This window comes from Brugia malayi, assembly GCF_000002995.4.
Source record: "Brugia malayi strain FR3 genome assembly, contig: Bm_v4_Chr2_contig_001, whole genome shotgun sequence".
In the NCBI taxonomy this organism is placed as follows: Eukaryota; Metazoa; Nematoda; class Chromadorea; order Rhabditida; family Onchocercidae; genus Brugia; species Brugia malayi.
Genome location: NW_025062476.1, coordinates 1,886,221 through 1,908,300, shown reverse-complemented (window position 1 = coordinate 1,908,300; position 22,080 = coordinate 1,886,221). Strand labels below are relative to the sequence as shown.

Below are 22,080 nucleotides of genomic sequence, written 5' to 3'. Positions count from 1 at the left end.
CATTACTTTAAATTTGGAATTAAGTAAGAAATGAATATTTTATTATGTAATATTTTTTGATGTTTGTAACAAAAACTATGATATAATTTAAATTTCATAAATTTCACATTAAAGCCATTTAGGTACGATATTATCATTTACTAATAAATGAATATAAAAGCATATGAATAAAAATAATTTGTAAGCCATTTTCATTTCAGGTTCCATTAACATTCAATTGATTATATTTTAATCTAATTCAATTTATAAATATTAAAAAAAAAATTTGAGGAAATGCCGTCATTGTGTGAAATTTTATTGTAAAATTGAAAAGATGTTTTTTTTTGAAAAAAGCTAATAGCATGAGTCACAGTGCCAGCAGCAAATCGATAATTGATCAGATCATCAATTAAATCTTTATCATAAAATTGAAGAATATGAATCAATCTTGTCTATATGACATAATTCAAAAATGATTAAAATTTAAATCATTTTACAAACATGGCCGAAGTATTCTGTAACAGTTAATGAAAGTTAATCAATTATTGATTAAATTGAGTACTAACTAAAAATAATCACAAATCACTTCCAAAGATAAAGAAGAAAATTTTTTCCAATCAAAAACTTTTTAATTTCAAAAAATTATACAGGAAGAAAAGAATACTTTTTCTGCTCTAAAGAAACTAAATTTTTAACAATGAATGTTCAAAGAAATAAATGAACTTAAATGAAATGACTGAGGCAAATGATTCGTTATCAGTTGTTTCTTATTATTTATGATAAAGTTATTTCCTTGCTAATACGGTAATTTCAGTAAAAATAAAAAGTGTAATTAATAAACGATCATTTCTTTATTGATTTCTGTTAATTTAATACAAAAAAATTAGTTGCAAAAAAAAGTTGGTTTTCTCTTTTTATCTTCCTTTCATGTTTTTATCATATAAATTTGCTCAAAAATATCATTTTTTTTCAAAATAAGTTATGCATATATTATTTAATTATTCGCAATACTTTTTCATATTTTTTTGTAAAAGATTAACTTTGTTTTTGTTTTGATGTGTATTTTAGAGAGAGAAACTTGAATATTAAATGCGATAAATGTTTATTTTAACGAATTATAGACAAAAGAATGATTGAAATAAATCATTTATAGAAAGTTAATTGATTACATTTATCAAAAGGTTATTTAATTAAATTGTTGAAATAATCGAATTATTGATAACTTAATAAATTGCTATTAATAAAATAAAATTGCGATAAACTTAATAAGTGATAATAAGTGATAAAAAAAATGAAATGATGAAAGTAAGTAAGATAATCTAACAGCTTATTTGAGAAAAAATTATTATTATTATTGAAGATTAACTTTTTACATTACATGTGAAACTTACTTATCAAATTCAGCATGCAATCATCTGTGCTCATTTAATTGCAATTGAAGAACTGTTTAAAATGAAACGAAAGCATTTTAAAAATATGCAAAGCATTTTAATGATAATCAATCATTGCTCTCTGACTTAGCTTAAATTTCAGTGCTATTTAAAGCAAAGATTTTAATTTTTAACTTAAGTGCTAAAGAACATATCAAGAAAAGCACTTCTCCCAAATAACTTATTGATCATTTCACTTCGCACTTATTATTTTTTTTATTATTTTTTTGTAGGCATTATTCAAACAATAATCATCCATGGAATAAGTTTTTTAAATGATTAAAATTGCTATTGCTAACTTTAATAATTATATTAAATTAAGCGAATGATATTAAATAAAAATTAAATTTGTTTAATTTTCGTTTTCTTTTTTAATAACTTTTAAATACAAAGATATTTCAATCATCGACATAGCAATTTAGAGAGTTTCAGAAATATTGAAAATGATCAATGATTAATGATCGACTATTGATTAACTGCAAGCAATTATCAGCGTTTATTCTTTTAACAATTAAACAATAAATCATCGAAGAATTCAAAATTTGTACACTTTACTTTACTCTTTCGTAAAGCATTTGAAATAAATTGATAATGTGATAAGCAAATACTAGCAAAATTAATTGATATCACAAATGTTTAATTTTATACAGCAACAATAATCATTTTCCAATCGAATTAATTTTCAAGAAAAAAAAATTAATTTTCACTTATAAATTTAGCATTGAATTAATTACTTAGATATAACATCTGAATATCATTTTTTGTTAATTAAAATATGATTTTTTTTAAAAAAAAGTGTCAGTAAAGTTTTAAAATTATGACTTATAGAAATCATTTATTTATTTTCAATATAAATATATAAAATAGTAGACGGCAATTATTTCAATAATTAGACGACGAATGTTTATTTTTCTTCTTTCTTTATTTTCAGGAAAAAATTTATGTACAGAAAAAGGTTACACAAATTATTATTTGATGCTCTTTCTCTTTTTTTAATGCAATATTTTTCTAAAATTCGAATGAATAATATTTAAACTAAGGAAAACAATAAGATAAGCCTTAGCTTATTTCATGAGCTGAAGAGAGCTAATTATATATATATAAAGAAAGCTAATTATATCTTTAGCTCATAAGGTTAACTTCTGATGACAGCGTTAATGCCTGCCTGATTTACATGTCGTCTAACAATCAGTATTTTAAAGATATGACAATTTGGCGGAATGAAATTTTGCTTCATGAAGTTAACAAAAATATTTTTCAAACGTAAATAAATTAATTTATAGTTGACAAAAAAATACCGATAGCATTTAGTTTGATTAATAGCGATATATTTGAATTTAAAGCTAATTATTTAAATTATAAATTATTTAACTTATAACGAAATAAGAAAAAATAAATGTAAAGCTAATTATTTAAATTATAATGAAATACAGTTTTGTTTCATTCAATACATTTTTACAGTTATTCAAAATTATTCACTAAGCCCAATTAAGTTGAATAATTTTTTTATTTATTTTTTGCAGTTAATTTTCATCTCATTGATTTAGTATTATGTGTTAAATTTTTTTTATTTTCCTTCTATCTTTTTGCATAAATGAAATTTAATTTTACTGAATAATTTTTTTTTTAAAAAATTTGAATCATTTTTAAAATTTTTTTCTTGGAATATTGAATGCTAATTCAAAGATGAAAAATTTACACATTTACATCTTGATTATATTATTTGAATAAAATTACACCAAGTAAATTACATATGCTATATTTTCCCATTGTTTATTTCATATCTATTAATTGTTTCAAAATTTAAAAGTCAAAAAAAAAAAGAAAGAAAATAAATTTTTTATTTCTTCTTTCCACTAAAATTAATTTATTACAAATTCACCAATGAGAAATAAATGAGTTGTTTGTACAATTATTTTGTTCTTTCTTTTTTTTCTCTTCTCTCTTTCTCTTTCCCTTTCTCCCTATTTATCTCTCATTTCCCTCTTCCATTGTTTTTTTTTTTTTTTAAAACTTAAAAGTTGTTTATACGAATGAATGGAAAATTTTTCGCAAGCAAAAGTTTGTTCAGATGTTAAATGGCAGAAATCCGTCAATTCAATTATCATTGCCATCATTATTATTAATATCTTTGCCATTGTTATCATCATCCACTGACAACATTATATACTTGCCATTTCTATCGTTTTTATCATCATCATCCACCAACATCATTACCATCATTATCATTAATATTCTTGCCATTTTTGCCACCATTATTGTCATTACCGACTAACATTACTGTCATCATCATCATTAAATACACTTCCCATTGTTGCCATTATTATCATTATTAACCAGCATCAATATCATTATTATCATCAATATACTTGCCGTTGTCACCATTATTGCCAACATCATCGACCAACATCAATATCATTATTATCATCAATATACTTGCCGTTGTCACCATTATTGCCAACATCATCAACCAACATCAATATCATTATTATCATTAATATAATTGCCGTTGTCACCATTATTGCCAACATCATCAACCAACATCAATATCATTATTATCATTAATATAATTGCCGTTGTCACCATTATTGCCAACATCATCAACCAACATCAATATCATTATTATCATTAATATAATTGCCATTGCTATTACTATTCATATCATCATATCAACATTATTACCGTTATCATCAATATTCTTACTATCAATACTGTTATCACTTTTCTATAATTATTTTCATCACTATTTCATCTCGTCAAGCAATTTGTTGCTTTATCTACCTCATTCATCTAGTCTATCTAGCTTGAAATTGATAAATTGTGCTATATTGTTTACTCATCTATTCCTCTTAGCCTTTAGCAATGCTAATCTTTCACATACACATATAAAAATGTGTGTGTGTGCATGTGTGTGTGTGTGTGTGTACATCTGTGTGGTCTTATAGTAATTCATTTTCAGATCAACATATTGCTGATTGCTATCCGTCATTAGTTTAGTCAACTGATTTTTACTATTTCATATGATCAATTAAAATACCAAGTGAAAAAAAAAAGTTTTAAAAAACAAATTTAATGTTCGACTAAAACTTTTATAAAAATCACATCTTTGAAATATTATTTATATCATAATTAAATCGAATTTATTTATTCATAATAATTTATGAATAGAAAAAAAAAAGATTTTTTCTTTTTTTTCCAGTTTTTAAATTAAAAAATAAAATTTAATTTTTTTTAAAAGTCAGTAATTTTTCCAGTTTTTTTAAATTTAATTCAAAAAAAATATCAATTTTCAATTTTCTCCTCAACTTTTTTAATTTGTTCAACATCTTATATCACTTATTAATCGTTGTTTAATATTAGTATTTGTTGATATTTACCATTTCTCTTATACTTATTGTCAAATTTGAAGTGAATTTTAAGAGAAACATTGAATGATTACTATGTTTAGCTATTTGAAAAACTCATCTTTGATAAAGAAAGAAAATATTTTGATTTAAATCAATTTTTTTTTTCCATCATTTTTTCCACATTTATTTCTTTTTTCTCTTCTTCTGGAACTAAAATTTCCCCAACCTATTTACTGATACTTTTAAATTAGATGAAGCATTTCTTAAGCCATTTATTAAATGATAAAAACAACAAATTGAAGAAATCTCTTTAAAATGCAAATGAAACGATGAAAAAATTAAAACAAATTAAAATATATTTTATTTTCAATTTCAATAATTCAGGAGGTTAATTTTAAGCTTCAAAATAAAGTGAATAATTTTAATTTTTTTTTTTTTTTTTTTTTTGCGAACATTATTTTTGATATCTTGGGATACTTTTGAGCTTATAATACTATATGCCACTGTTTGTTACTTGTAAATCAAAATTGAAATGTCTGAGATAGATTTAATAATGAAATTAATTAGTCAATAAAATTTGAATTTCATTTCAATCAACTTAGATAAAACTGTTATATTTATCGAATTTCATTAAGATTTGGGTGATAATAGATATTGAAATATATAATAATATAGAATCCATTACTAATCATTACTGATTAAATCATATCATCATTGAAATAGCTCTAAATTCAAAGAAAATAAGAATTTAAATAAGCTACATCCATGTAATGAAGTATTATATTAAATGATCAATTAATTGACTAACTGAATAGTTTACAAATTTTTATTGCAATATGCAAATATCAATATGCAAAAACATGTATATTAATTGATTTCCTAAAGAAAAGTTATGTTCTTTGTTCCTTATTTTAAATTCCTTATTTAAATTTGAAATTCTCTATTGGCTAAATTACAGAATTGCTCAAAAAAATTGCTTCAATTTTTGATTAACAATTAATTAGCTAATTAATTACCAGTGCAAAAGATTAATAACAAATACGCAAACGATAATTTTGATAAATAAAAATTTTAAATAAATTTTAATTTTCTGAGTGAATCGAATTTGTAAATATCAACAAATTTTATTTTGCATAATTATTATTTTATACTCTTTGAATATTTCCTATAAACATGAAATTATGTATTATTTTGTAGATTAATTTCTATTATAAGTTTTCCTATTACAATTAATAAATTATATAGTTTTGTTGGTGTAAATAAGACATTTTTTAATGTTTAGTCTAATTTTCATTCCGATCAGATATTGTTTCCGGAAATATACATTCATTAATAAGTTATGAAGCTGAAAAAGTTACAATTATTAATGAGTGGAATTTGTTAATTGTAATAAATTATTTCTGATAATTAATAAAATTTATTTTAATTGAGAAATAAACTTATGATAACAGATAGTAATTTCTTCTCAATGCATTAATTGTTTGTTTGTTTGTTTATTTATTTATTTCAATTAAAAGAAAATCGAACAAAATTCATTTTTAACTGTAAACGATAGCAAAAAAAAAAAGAAATCTTTTCTTTTGTTTATTATTTATTGTTGTTTGTTATTTACTTTCCTCATTTTACATTTTTTTTTTTTTTTCACCTAATGCAATATCTATTATAAAATATTAAATTTAATAAATTTTGAATAAATCTGATAAAATTTTTCGGATAAATTTTGTATATTACTGTAAGCTTTTGTTTTTGTTATTTTGAAAATGTTATCATGTGCTTAAATTTATATTTGTTAATAAATACTGAACAAAACTTTTTGATGCAATAAGCAATTTTATATAAATGAAATTAATAAATATTTACAATATAATTTGTAACTTATTAAATGGAATTTTAATTAATATAAATGACAATTAATACAAAACGACGATAAATTAGTGATCGAGTAAATTGGCAAAGATTAAAGATAAATTTAGTAACATACTAATGATAAGTTATTATCATTGATTCTATCAAAAGTAAGAAGCAGTAAGCTGATAAGTAAAAAATAGAAGTAAAAAAAAATTCAAAGGATAAAAAGATTTTAATATATTAGAATTTGTAAAATATATTAGAAATAATTTTTTACTTCCCTGTAATCAAAAATATTGAATTTTGAAAAGTATTAAAATTTTTAGATTAATAATTCTAACAATTAAATGAAATAGGCTAGACACATGTGATGCAATAAATTTAACATTTTCATTTCAGATTTATAGCTACAAAAAAAAAAAAAAAAAAAATGTTCTTGAAGAATTTTTTAAATTTTAATTTGGTTTACTAATTGTTTTTATTTTCGTTAAAGCAGTAAAATTAATTTTAAATCTTATATTACTTCTAATTTCACCAAAAAATCACTCATTTTACTTATTCATGCTAATAGAAAGATAAAAATAATTAGTCGTTAGTGAGCTCAAAATAGAAATCCAAAAATTCTCCAATTAATTGGAAAATAATTTAAAATTAAATTTCATTTTGAAATATATGTCAAGGCTTATTTTGTCAACAAATTTATTTCATTTAAAAATTAAAAATGAAAATTTTAAAAATAAATGAATTGAAAGAAAGAAAGAAATTTCTTATATAATCGCATTTGGAACTGTGATTAAATTAATTTTAATATTAAAATATATTTATAATCATTCATAAATGCGAGTTTAATAAATTTCTACATTAAAAGTTTGCTTCAAAGTTAATTTTTAAAACTTTTTTTTTGCATATCAATTAACTTTATTATTTTAAAATTAAATTTAAAATTTATTATATTTAAATTTATTTTAAATCTTACAACCAAAAATTCTCCAATTACTTGGAAAATAATTTAAAATTAAATTTTATTTTGAAATATATGTCAGGGCTTATTTTGTCAACAAATTTATTCTGTCTAAAAAATAAAAAATGAAAAATTACTTATTACAATTGTTAGCATTATAATAAAGTAAATTCTTTTTCATTTAATTTCTATTCTTATCATTTCTATACTTAAATTTTTAAATGTAAAATTTATTTTAAACACAATCTTTGGTCATTAAAATTTAATATAAAAGCTTCCTTACATTGTATAGTTAAAAACTTTTTTTTTAAAAAAAAAAAAAGAAATCTTCTAGAAGTTCCTCATTAATATCTTTTTGTTTCGTGTAATTATTTGTATCCATCTATCAAAGAGAGAAAGAGAGAGAGAGGGGTAGACAGACAGACAGAGAGAGAGAGAGAGAGGGAAGAAAAATGAGTGAAAAAGAAATCGATAAGTTTTATTTCAATTTTCATCCTTATTTTCTTTCATTTTCAAAAATAATTGTCCAGTAGTATACACACATTCCTTCGTTTCATTTCCGACAGTATACTGTCACATTTCTGATAATATCTTGTCAACTTGTCAACCTGATAAATTGTTGACAGAAGATAATTTCCACTATGTTTTTTTTTTTTAAAGAGTTGAATCATATCAAATATAAATTTCCTTTTTTTTTTAGTTTTATTATTTGTTAAATTCTAACTTTTTGCAGCAATATATTTTTGATCAAATAAATTTCGTTTTTTTTTTTTTTTTTTTGTTTTCAAATTTATTTTTAATTTTAATTAAATTTTATTTTTTTGTTACAGTTGAAATGAAGGTTGAATGTCCACAAGCATTTACATGGGAATGTGATGAATTAAATTGTTGTGAGAGTTATCACTTCCGTGTAATTTTACTTTTTATTGCAATTGGCATATTTTTAACAGCACTTTTGGTTGCTGCTATTTGGTTAACATATGAATTTAGGATTTCTTACAGGTAATTTTATCAAATTTGTTTTTTTCTTTTTTTTTTTAAAAAAAAAAAAACTTTCTTTATTATTTAAAATATTACTCATAAAATTTTTTCAAATAATAATTTTATTTTTTTAAAATAAATTTTATCATATCTTTTTTTTTTTTGGTTTTCATTCGTTTATTTTATTTGGTATTAAACTATTATTTTGAAAATTATCATCTTTTTCTAAAATTTATCAAATTTTTTTTTTTTAAAAAAAAACTTTCTTTAATATTTAAAATATTACTCATAAAATTTTTTCAAATAATAATTTCATTTTTTTTTTTTAAATAATTTTAGCCGTTTTTTTTCTTTTCATTCTCTTATTTTATTTGATATTAAACGATCATTTTTCAAGTTATTTTCTTTCTCGAAAAAAATTTTTTTTTTTCGTGAAATTAAAATTTTTTTTTTCTTTGATTAAATTTATTCAAACAATTTATCTATGTAATGAATTAGCAATTGTTAAATGTTACAAGTTTTTATGATCAAAAAAGTGATCCGTTTGTAAAGTTTACAGTTTACTCTTTTTTAGTATGACAAATTAGCATAAGATGTTGATTTAAAGTGTTAAAAAATAAAAACATTCAATCAAATTTCACAGAAACAAGAAAAAAAATTTTTTTTATTTAATTTTTGCAACTATAATTTCTAATAAAAATATTTGAGATACTATTTTAATAGCAAATTAGTTTCAAATTATTAAATTTTAAATTGAAATTAATTTCAAATAATTGAAGAAGGAAGCGTTTACAAGAGATGGATCAATTTCGGAACGAAGTTGAAATGCGAAGTTTTGAGGAAACGAAATATTTGCGACGAATGTCACAAAACAAGTTTGTTTAATAAATTTAAAAATTTTTTTTGTAATTTTTTTTTTCTCACTTTTGTTCATTCAGATACTTTATTCACTCAAATTTTGCTTATAATAGATGAAATTAATAAAAGAAAAAATTAAATTAAAATTTTAAAAAATTAAAAATTTCGGATTTAAGTAACAGTAATTGATTTTTTTTCTTACCATTAGAAGATATTAAAGAAAAAATTTCCTGTAAAATCAAAATTAAAATTTTACATAATGTTTGTTCAATAATTTGAAATGATAATTTAAAAGATAAAAGTAAACTATGATAAGTAAGTACTATTCAACATTTGATATGAAAGTAGTTATGAAAATAATTTGTTATAAAAATATTTTTGTTGGATGAAAAAGAAATAATTAATAATAATCTATGAAATTTAACTGATTATTGATAAATGAAGTAATGGAAGGAAGGATTTTAAAATTTTTAAAATGACTTTAAAATTAGCAAAAATTGAAAGAATTTGAATATTAGAATGGAAAATTTTTATTTTCCATTCTTTCAAATGAAACAAATATGCATTTTATCGATTTCAAATTATTTTTTTGCAGTTATTTCAAGAAATGAAAATTTTTTGCCATTTTCTTATTTCCTATTAAACGTTAAAGCAATTTTTACTAGCACCAAATGGATGACATTTTATTTTTTTTTTTAGCAAAAAAAATAAAATTTTTTTCTCTTTTTTAAATTTTATTCTTTCATTAATTTCAAAAATAAACTCACCGTATTAATTTACTATTAAAAGTTTTTTTTTTTAAATTTTATTTCGTTATCTAATAATTATAATATAATTTCTTAGTTTTGAAAAAATAATATGAAACAAAAAAAAAAAAGTACAGTATGAAATTAAAAAAAAAAAGAAATAGATCAACTAATAAAATATATAATTTAACAGTATGCATCAATAAAATTATTCCAATTAATTAATCAATTAATTAATTAATATTTGTTTGTTTTTTCTTTTATTTCATTTAGTTTCACCAAAAGTTACAATGAAAAAGGACGCAGATTACAGTGCTAAATATGAAGCTAATAAATGTCAAATGGTAATTACTGAAATTATCACAATTGATTCATCGCAACAATTAAAAATTTATTTTTTGTTTTTTTTTTTTTTTTTTTTTTTTTTAAAATTTTTTTAAAATTTTTTCATCACAATAATTAAAAATTTATTTTTTGTTTTTTTTTTTTTGTTTAAAATTTTATTCTTGAAATTATTTATTTTATAATATTAATTTTTAAAATGAAATAATCAGATAATATTGTTAAATTATTAACATATTTTGGTTTTTCTCTTCTTTTTTTTTCTTTTTCTAATTTTAATGATAAATTATCTTAATTTTATCATTGATCATTAGTCTACCATGAAATATTTCACTGTCAGTTTTACTATTAAATATAAATTAATTTAATTTCAAATTTACAATAATTTGATAATTTTTTTAAGAGAAGTAAATTTTTTGTACTTTATTAGTCAAAATGCATGTTTATTAGCATGTAAGAAGATTTCAACGTTATCATTTTATCATATCAAAATGTCATGTGTCACTGATATGTGTCGCATTTATCACTGTATTGTTATGTTTATCACATGCATACATATATATATGTAATTGCTTATCTTTTTTTTTTTTAAATTAAAATTTTAATTTTCTTTTATTGTTTTGTAATAAACGTGCATGACGTGTCCATCTATAGTTGCATGTTTGCATGCTATCATGCATTCGTATCATTGTGTTAATAATTTTGTGATAATAAAATTATATTTTTATTTTTTTTTTTTTAAAAAAATGCAATGAATATTGTTGATTGATTGATTGACAAAATATTTGAAACATTCATTTCATCAATTTATTTGCAAAAAAAAAAAAAAAAAAAAAAAAAAAAATTAAAATTAAAAGTTATTTTTAATTTATTTGATAACAATTATCAATATCAGTTAATAGTTACCAATATCAGTTATAATGAATATCAGTTAACAATTATCAATATCAGTTATAGTGAATATCAGTTAACAATTATCAATATCAGTTATAGTGAATATCAGTTAACAATTATCAGTATCAGTTATGGCCAATATCAGTTAACACTTATCAATATCAGTTAAAATGAATATCAGTTATAGTAAATATCAGTTAACAATTATCAGTATCAGTTATGGCCAATATCAGTTAACAATTATCAGTATCAGTTAACAGTTACCAATATCAGTTATAGTGAATATCAATTATCAATATCAGTTAACAATTACCAATATCAGTTGTAATCAATATCAGTTATAAATGATAACAATTATCAGTTACAATCAATTAGCAATATAATTTTCCTTGCCAGTACATTATCACAATCACAACGCTACATAAATACAATTCCATATAGATTGTTCCCGAATTTTCTTTCAAATTTCCTACTGCTATTTTCTAATTTATTATATTTTCAATGAGTGATAGTGATAATAAGACTTATCAACGATGAATTAATGATATGATTATTTTCATTCCTAAATATTTTAATTTTTTTTGTAAAATACCAACAAATAAGTAATATTTTTCTCTAAATTTAATAATGCAACAAAAGGAACGAATTAAAATTCTAAATTGTAAATGAAAGGAATGTTTCTTTCATAATTTCATATTTAATTTGCCAAATTGATAAAATTTCCTAATTTCATTATCAAATGTTGAAATTTCATCTTTCATAGATTAAATTTACTTCTATCAATTAAATAATCCTACAAAAAATTTCTTTTTGCTAACAAATGAAAGCATTTTTTATTACTTCAAGTAAAAATGGAAAAATTTTAAATTGTTTGAAGAAGAAAAGAAACTAATTTAAATATAAAAATGTAAAACAAAATGATTTAAAATGATAAGTATACGATGATAACTTAGAATTAGAAATTTTAAATTGAAATTCATGTTTGAAGAAAACAAAAAAGAAATTAATTTAAATATAAAAATGTAAAACAAAATGATTTAAAATGTCAAGTATACGATGATAACTTAGAATTACAGAGAGAGAGAGAGATAATAATTATAATTTAATCAAAAGCTTTCATTATTTCAGACATAAATATCCATCACATTTTTCATCCGATTACTAAAAATTATTTGTGATTTCAATGGTTTCAATGCAAAAATTTTTGCAAAATTTGAGGTATTATTCAAACTTTCACTATTTTATCAACTTTATCTTACTAAAATTATCAATAAATGTTAAAAAAAAAGATTTTTTTCCTGCTAAATTCAAAAAACAAAAATATTTAGAAAAAAAATTAAATTTTTACCTGTTAATAATAATAACATTTAATTATTAAATATTATTATAAAAGTGATAATAGTAGTGATAATACTGATAATATTAACTTAGCATTTTATTCACTTATCATTTACTATCACAAATGAAGAATGAAACACTATCAGGGAGATTATTGTAATAAATTAATTATTACAAATTATATGCATGCATAAAAATGAAATATGCAAATTAACAAATGTAATTTAGAAATTGAATTAAGCGCTGTTATCATTGCTAATCAGTATTATCAGTACTGTTAGTAAATACTAATAATCATTCATTGAATTAAAAAAATTAAATTAGAAAAAAAAGAATGAAAATTTTGTATTGAAATTTTTTTTTTTTGCATTTTATTAGATTAATGTTTTCTAAAATTTGTTATTTATCTTTTTGATTTTTGTTATCTAAATAATATTATTTGGATTAAACGAAAAAAAAAAACGATTTCAAATAGACAAAATTAAAGTTTTTTTTTTTTCAATTGAATGTCTGTAATTTCGAAACATCAAATCAAAAATTCAAAAAAAAAAAAAATTCGAAAATTGAAAAATTCATTGCACTGGTTATTATTTCAATAAAATTGCATTTGTTTAGGAAATTTTAATATATATATACTGATTTAAATTAAAATTTGAGACAAATTTGGTTTGCAAATTGTTGCTGAAATTAAAATTTGCATAAAATTTTGAATGATTTAAATTTCAGTTTCGCAAAATATGGAATAAAGCGAAATCGCTAATGGCTTTCGCAGTTTCTTCATCATTTGAAAATCAAAAATTTTTTTTTCCATTTCGATATTTTATAATCCAATTTGTATTCGATTTTTGCTTTTCTTATTTTCCATCTTTTATTTTATACTTTCGCAAAGAGAAAAAAAAAAAAAAAGGAAAGCCAAAAAATTAATTCAATTTTTTAAAAAAAATAAAAAAGAAATTATTTTTATCAATAGTAACTGTAATTTATGTTATTGAATTTTTGATAAAATTATCTTAAATTTATTGAAAATTTTATCATTTATCAATAAACTAGAATTGTTTTGTCATTTTTTTGATATGATTTCCATTCGAAATTATTCATTTGGCTATTTTATTAATTTCGCATAATGCAAAGAGATCAAACAAAAAAATTTTTTTTTCTTATCAGTACTTAACATTTCTTATCAATAATACTTAGTATATGATTCATTTGCTTCTAATCTGATTTAGATCAAAAAAAAAAATTTTTTTTTTCTTTTCAAAAATAAACAAAGAAAGATGAAATTTGAACATTGAAATTGATCTCTTTCATTCATTTCTTTCATTTAAATTGTAAATCAAATTGATAAGATAATTTTGTAAGCTAAATTAATTTTTTGTTTCAAATAATTGAATGCATTTTTGATTCTTACAATTAAATGAATTATCTTTTAATTGTAATAAATATACTTAAATAAATAAAATGAATAACATATTTATCAGTGGATATTATCAGTTTATCAGTCAATTAACAGTGAAAGTAGCAATATCATTTCAATGTTAATTTTTAATTGATAACAATTTAACTTTCCTTTTTCTCTTACAGAAACAAATATTTGAAAGTTTAATCTCGACAACTATCATTATTAATCTTACTTTAAACCGATTTAAATTAATATTTTGCGTATACGTTTACGTGTATGTGTGTGTATGTATGTGTGCATGTGTCTGTCTGTATGTGTGTATGTGTCTGTCTGTATGTGTGTATGTGTGGTACACTAAATGACAGATAATAAGCTAAATGAGTTGAAGAAGCTGGAATTTGATCGATTACAACATTAAAATAGATTGAAGCAGTAAATTTTTCTCTCCCATTAAAATAGATAAGAAAATAAGCAGAGAAAAATAAAGAGAGGAAGAGAAAGAGAGAGAAAGGGAGAGGGAGAGAGAGTGAAAGAAGTAATAGAAAAGTTGAAATATCATCAAAATTAGTTTAAATATATGTTCCGTTTTGTTGCTGTTCCACTGCATCAGTGCTGATAATTAAATTTAAACTTCTATGATAGAGAGAAGAGATAAAAAAAGACAGATAAAAGATAAGATTAGAAGAGATGGAAATAGCAGTTATAGCAAGGAGAGAGAGAGAGAGAGAGTTAATCTTTCACAAATGTCATAGGTTGAAATATCTATCATCCATATCTTATAGCAAATTTTAAAACAACAAAAACTTTTTAGCAATTAGCTTTAGTTGCAGCTGCAGTTGCAGTTGAAATTAGAATTGCAGTTGAAGTTGGAGTTGCAATTGCAGTTTCAGGTGTAGCATAGTTCTTGAACCTTATATTCTCCCATTTCTTCTTGCAGTTGGAATTGCAGTTGAAGCTGGAGTTGCAGTTAGAATTGCAGTTGAAGCTGGAGTTGCAGTTAAACTTGCAGTTGCAATTGCAGTTTCAGGTGTAGCATAGTTCTTGAACCTTATATTCTCCCATTTCTTCTTGCAGTTGGAATTGCAGTTGAAGCTGGAGTTGCAGTTAGAATTGCAGTTGCAATTGCAGTTTCAGGTGTAGCATAGTTCTTGAACCTTATATTCTCCCATTTCTTCTTGCAGTTAGAATTGCAGTTGCAATTGCAGTTTCAGGTGTAGCATAGTTCTTGAACCTTATATTCTTCCATTTCTTCTTGCAGTTAGAATTGCGGTTGAAGCTGGAGTTGCAGTTAGAATTGCAGTTGAAGCTGGAGTTGCAGTTAAACTTGCAGTTGCAATTGCAGTTTCAGGTGTAGCATAGTTCTTGAACCTTATATTCTTCCATTTCTTCTTGCAGTTAGAATTGCAGTTTCAGGTGTAGCGTACTTGTTGAACCATACATTCTCCCATTTTCTCTTGCAGCTCGTGTTGCAGTTGGTATTGCAGTTGCAGTTGCAGGTGAAGCATAATGATTTGAACCCTACATCCTCCCATTTCCTCTTCCTCATCCCATCCTTCTTCTTCCTCTTCCATTGCCCCAACAGCTTCTTTAAGGTGAGCAAGCCATCATCGACTGATCTCATCTGATCACTAACAGTTTGGACTGATATTAACTGCTTGGCCCATCCCTGGAAGGAATACTTCAAAAGATTGATACTTTGCAAAAGGAAATTGGTTAGTTACTATTTAGCAAATTGCTTTTTTTTTAATTAATTACTTAAAATTGTATTAAGTAAGTCTAAAATTTGAGCATTCCAAATCAAATTAAATTATTGTTAAATGATAATTTCATTGATTGATAGACAATCTTATCTGTAAAACTTGTTAATACTTTTCAAAACGATCTGTTCATAAATTTTATATGATCGGAAATAATTCGAATTTGAAATTAATAACTAAATATGAAATGAAATTAAATATGAAATGATACAATGTTGTAGTTAACAAATGGATATGAAATGATCCGAATTTGTAGTTAATAATATGATTTTAATATATAATTACTTAAAAACATTAAACAATTTTTTTTTTTTTAAACCACAAATTTTGGTTCCAAGAATTTTTGACATTATTTTTGATTTTAGAATTCAATGAATAAAAACTACAAAGAATTATGCTTTATGAAATTAAAAAAAAAAAAAATAGAAAACAGAATAAAGTAAAAGTGCTTTTGTGGTGAATAAAATGTGAAAAGAAAAAAAAAAATGAATGAGAAAATATGAAAAAATAAACAAACAAACAAATAAACAAAACAAAGTGAAATATACATAAATAATCTTTCGTTAGTAATATGTACAAAATATTAAAGCAATAAAAGAAATTACAACTTTGAATTACAAATTTTTAATTTATCACAACTAAGCATACTTTTATCAAATTAAAAAAGTAATGAAATTTGTTAATGGAAATAAAATTCTATTATAATTAACAGATTTTTGCTAAAAATAAATTCGGGAATGAAATATGACTGATAGTTTTTCTGATTTTATTTCATTTTTTTCAAAAAAAAAAAATTGTTAAAATTTAAAATTATTCTTTAATTTTACAAGACAATCTTTATATTAAGTTTAAAATTTAAATAATTTTTTGTGCAAAAGTCTCAAAATCATTTTTCCTAATAATTTAGAAGGAAATTTCTACCTGTATTGAAATATAATCATTTGAAAATGACGCCGATAAAATGATAACAATTATAGTATTATGAATTTTTTTTTAAAGAATATTATGATAAAGTTTAATTATCAGCAAAAAATTTATGAGAAATTTATGAGCAAAAATTATTAAATTGTTTTTTTTTTTTTTTTAATAAAAAACGTTTTGAAGAAAAATTTTTATTTTTTCCGGTAGTTTAATTTCTTTGTAAATTTTAATCGTTCATTCTTTTCCTCAGATTTTCAAAATATATAAATTTTTTTATGATTATTAATAAATAATACTATAATATCAATTTTTAGCACATTTATTGGATGCTGTTTGGTTGACGAATAAATTTTGGAAAAATAATTTCTAGAATTCTTCTCTCCAATTGAGTTAGTTTTTTTTCTTTAAAATGATTTCATTAAAATTTTGCAGATGTATTTTTGAGGATAAAAGAAAAAAAAAAAGAAATAGAAAAGCATTTTCTTAGCACAAAATAATTTGAAATTGAAAATTAAAAAAGTGCAATATAAATCAAAACAAAAAACAAAAAAAAAATCTCTTATCTTAAATGATATTTTACTAAATTTCAAAATATTTTGTAGAATAAATTAAATTTATCAAAATAACATACCTATGAATTGATTTCAAATAATATTTTGTTTATACAATAATAAAATTTATTTTAATTATATCATTTTTTTTTTTTGTTGCCTGAATTCATTCACTAACTTTTAAACTCACTAATTTCATCCAAATGATCAGCAAAAAATTTCAAAAATTTGAAATTTTTTAACATTTTTTTTTTTTTTTTTTGTAGAAAATTTTACAGTTTATTTTAATTTTAAGTAATGTGTTTTATTTTTAGGTTTTAATAATAATAATTTAAGTTTTAATAATAATTTTAAGTCTTAATAATATTAAATAAGTTTTAAATTATCGATAAATGTTTACATCATATAATTTAAATTGAATTTCATACTAATTTTCATATTAGCTAATTAATAGACTACAAAATCTTACAAAATATCATCGAGTATTTCAAATATTTGCGATTGTTTTTTTTTTTTTTTTTCTTTTTTTAAAGTATCAAATTTTTGCTGTCATTCATATTTCGATAGAATGTTTAGGACAAATTTATCATTTAATAGCATTTCAAGAGTGATTTCAATTTTTTAAATTTAATTTCAACATCAAATTTTTGTTGTAATTTTTTTTTTTTTTTTAAGTTAAACTTTTAATATTTCTTATTCTATGCTAACATTTGTTCAAAACTAATGATTTAAACATTATCAAATGTCTAGCAAAATTGTGAAATTCTAAAACTTTTACTTTTCTAATTGATACCTCTTCTGACATGCATTACATACACATACAAACATACACATACATACATACACATGCACACACACATACACATACATAATCATTAATTGCTATAAAATTTTGAGGTTAATTAGCGAAAAAAAAAGATTTAATTAATATAAATATTTTATTAATTAACTTTTATTAATTAATCATAAAGAGAATTAGGTAATACTAAATGAGAGGAACAGTTGTTCAAGTGAAATGTTATTGAAATTTCTTCCTCTAAAAACTTTAACAATATTTTTGTGCAAAAATACATATTACATATTAAATTTCAAGTAAAATTTGATATATTTTTTTTTACTAAAGTGAAATTTAACAAATTTTAATATAAAATTTTTTGAATAATTTTGAAAATGCAAATCAAATTGTTAAAATGTAGTTTTTTTTTCCATGCATTTCGAATAGTTTTAATCTAAAGTCATTTTTTAAGTATTACTGTTGCTGTTATTACCTTGTCTAAAAACTAGGAAAGAAAAAGAGAAAAAAGAAAGTTAATTAATACATAAATAATGATTAGTTAATTATTAAATTCAATTAAAAATTTATTTAAAAGTTAATTTATGAATTATTCTACTTATTTATTCTTTTTGCTTTTTAATTTTTTTTTTCAAAATATAAAGTTTTATTTGTATACAAATATTACTTATCAATATTGCGTAGTAAAAATCATTTTAATTTTTCAGTACAATTTAATAAAAAAACAACAATTATATTAAATTAACTAATAATGGATTAATTAATATTATACATTCCAATATATCATTGTTTCTTGCTCTTAAAAATTTTTTCATTTAAAAATAATTTGAAATTTTTGATTTATAAATGAGTTATAGCAGTTGAAATTTAATTTAATTAATTCATATGAAGAAGATTTAATAAAAATAAGAGAGAAATGGTTGGTTTAATTAAGCAAATACTAACAGAATCGAAATTTCACCGATCATTGCTTCATTTCAAATTTTATCATTGCAAATTTTCCTCTTCTAAAATGTTTGATTAAAATGCTTAATGAGATGGTAATATTGATTGGTTATCAATAACTGATTAAAATGCTTAATGAGATGGTATTATTGATTGATTATCAATAACTGATTAAAATGCTCAATGAGATGGTATTATTGATTGATTATCAATAACTGATTAAAATGCTTAATGAGATGGTATTATTGATTGATTATCAATAACTGATTAAAATGCTTAATGAGATGGTATTATTGATTGATTATCAATAACTGATTAAAATGCTTAATGAGATGATATTATTAATTGATTATCTATCTCTAGTATCCATTGATCTCGTATATCATTGATCTCTGAATGAATTATATTTCATTAAATTTCCAGTAATGATATTCAAATTTGTTTTTAAAAAGAAATTCACAATTTTATATTTGAATTACTTCCATTTTCATATTAAATTACACATTTCATTTTTTAGAGCTTAATTTTATCAACATATTTTTCAGGAAACCAAAAAAAAAATACGCATTATTAGTTTCATATTTAATGAAAAAAATAAATGAAAAAAAAGAAGTTGGTTTGATTTTTTTTTTTTTTGTTGGAAATACTAAAATTAATAACAAATAATTTAATTAAAAGAAAAAAATTAAAAAATGATTTATACAAAATTTAAAATAATTTAGAAAAGAGAAAAATAGCAAAATTATAATCCATTAAATTCAGAATTGAAAAATTAAACATTATTTATTTCAGTATTCTTTTCAGTCATTTAGTGATTTATAAGAAAAAATTCCCCGAATTTATGAATAAAACCATGACATAATCATCATTTTACATCTTACCATCCGGATTTTATCACGATGATATCATCCGGTTTGATTGATCCCAAATGGAAGCATAATTTTTGTTTTATCAGTAATAGAATCCTTGCTGTGATATTGGCCTGAAATTTTTGAGCCAAGGGACATTTGAATATTGAATAATAATTTTAACCTTAAACGTTTCGCAAAATATTGGATAAAAATTTGTTTTTGATTTTGGTTTACAAAAATTTTCAAAAAATTTTGTTTTTTAAATTATTGTTTTAAATTTAGAAATATGTTCAAAGTATTCATTTAGTAACTGAGATTCATTGTGTAGACAAGATATAATTTTGAAAAAAAGCGACAGAAAAGATTGAAGAATGAAAAGGAAAAGTTTCATCCTGAAATCAGTAATGATAAGCTAATGATAAGGTACAATTAAAATAATCATTTAAAGATTACTTAATTTCAATACTGATCAATTCCGGCAATCAATTCCGACACTAACATTATTTTAATAGTATGGCAGAGTAATACTTAAAATATATAACAAATTTGGCTCCGATTTGTTATCCAAATGCAAAAGATTAAAATTTAAATTTAATTTTAATTTCAGTACAATTTAATATTCATCATTCTTCGGACAATCGATTTGATCCTTTCTGTACTTCTCGATATTATGTTTGTAATTCCTGAAAATGTTATTCGTGAAGTACTTGAAGTTCAAGCATAAAATTCTGGATAAATTTTTTTTCCACTATTTGAAAATCAGTAATTACAATCTATTTAAATTATTTAAATTAAAATCCATTCATCTATTTAATTAAATATACTGTTCTGTAACTTCTAACTAAAGGCAAATTTTTGAGATTTCAAATTTTTAAGAAAAGAGACTTCAAAAATTCAAATTACCAATTAAATTTCGATATATAATATTTTTTTTTGTTGAAATTATTAACTAAAATAGTGCATTTTTCACAATGTAAAAGTAAAAAGCAAAAAAAAAAAAAAAAAATTAAAAATTATTACTTTTATTGATAGCAATGTCTATTGGAATGGAATGAATCAGTAAGGTAAACATATGTTAACTGCTAACTTACCTTTGTTCGATATTACAAGTAAATATACTTAAGTATTTCATTTCTTTCTTCTCTTCAATTTCACTTCGAATACACTTTACCTTTGCCATTACATTCAAAAATTTTGTTTTTATGTCAAAAATTTTGTTTTTATGACAATATAATCGTAAGGTATTGGTACAATTTTAATTTTAAACTTTTATTATTATTTTTTTTTTTTTGAAAAAATTACTTTTTAATTTAAATGTTCAATCTAATTGATAAATATTTTCAAAAAAAAAAATTGATGATAAAAAAAGATAACAAAAAAATGATAAATAATATTAGTTAAACAATTAATGAAACTAAATTATTTCTCTATTTACAACAATTCATACTTACGTATTTGTTCCTCCTTGTATAAAAATTTTTGAAATTTTTAAACAAAAAAAATTTACATCAAAGATTTTTTTTTTTTGTAAAGAAGAAAGAAGAAAATGAAAACCAGTCAAGTGGTACCTTTTCATTTCATTCCTTTTCTTTCATCGTTTAACTTTTAGACAATCTTAAAATTTTTTCTCGCTTTTAGATTCATTCATTTTTTTAAACTTATTGAAATATTTTTGATAATTAATACGGAATGAATATACAATTTTAATGATTTAATGGTAAAATAAATGATATTAACTTTCAATGGCTTTTAATTTAATTTCATTTTTTGTTTATTAAAGTCGAAAGTTCGTAACTTATTGCTTTTTCCGATTATTAAGGTCAAAAGTTTATAACTTCTTGCTAAGGTCAAAAGATTATAACTTATTATTTTTTATGATTATTAAGGTCAAAAGTTCATAACTTATTGCTTTTTCCGATTATTAAGGTCAAAACTTCATACTTATTGCTTTTTCCGACTATTAAGGTTAAAAGTTTATAACTTATTGCTAAGTTCAAAAGTTTATAAATTATTGCTTTTTCTGATTATTAAGGTTGAAAGTTTATAACCTATTGTTTTTTCCATTTATTAAGGTCAAAAGTTCATAACTTATTGCTTTCTCTGATTATTAAGGTCAAAACTTTATAACTTATTGCTAAA

The 22,080-nt window shown here is 21.3% G+C and overlaps 2 protein-coding genes across 3 annotated transcripts; one reads left to right on the top strand and one right to left on the bottom strand.

The window, feature by feature from the left end:
• Positions 1-9,344: 9,344 nt before the first annotated feature.
• Positions 9,345-12,551, top strand: Bm8118 (Uncharacterized protein; the record flags this gene model as incomplete). 2 transcript variants are annotated; one of them, XM_043078125.1, is made up of 2 exons in its annotated part: positions 9,345-9,421; positions 12,515-12,551. In XM_043078125.1, the coding sequence occupies 2 exons, from the start codon at positions 9,345-9,347 to the stop codon at positions 12,549-12,551; spliced, it is 114 nt and encodes a 37-aa protein (XP_042934059.1). The 2 variants fall into 2 exon arrangements, with proteins under 2 accessions (XP_042934059.1, XP_042934060.1); XM_043078126.1 differs by lacking the exon at positions 12,515-12,551 and adding an exon at positions 10,424-10,469.
• Positions 12,552-15,034: 2,483 nt separating this feature from the next.
• Positions 15,035-15,694, bottom strand: Bm17475 (Uncharacterized protein; the record flags this gene model as incomplete). The annotated part of the gene is made up of 2 exons (XM_043078124.1): positions 15,035-15,163; positions 15,548-15,694. The coding sequence occupies 2 exons, from the start codon at positions 15,692-15,694 to the stop codon at positions 15,035-15,037; spliced, it is 276 nt and encodes a 91-aa protein (XP_042934058.1).
• Between the last annotated feature and the right edge of the window lie 6,386 nt (positions 15,695-22,080).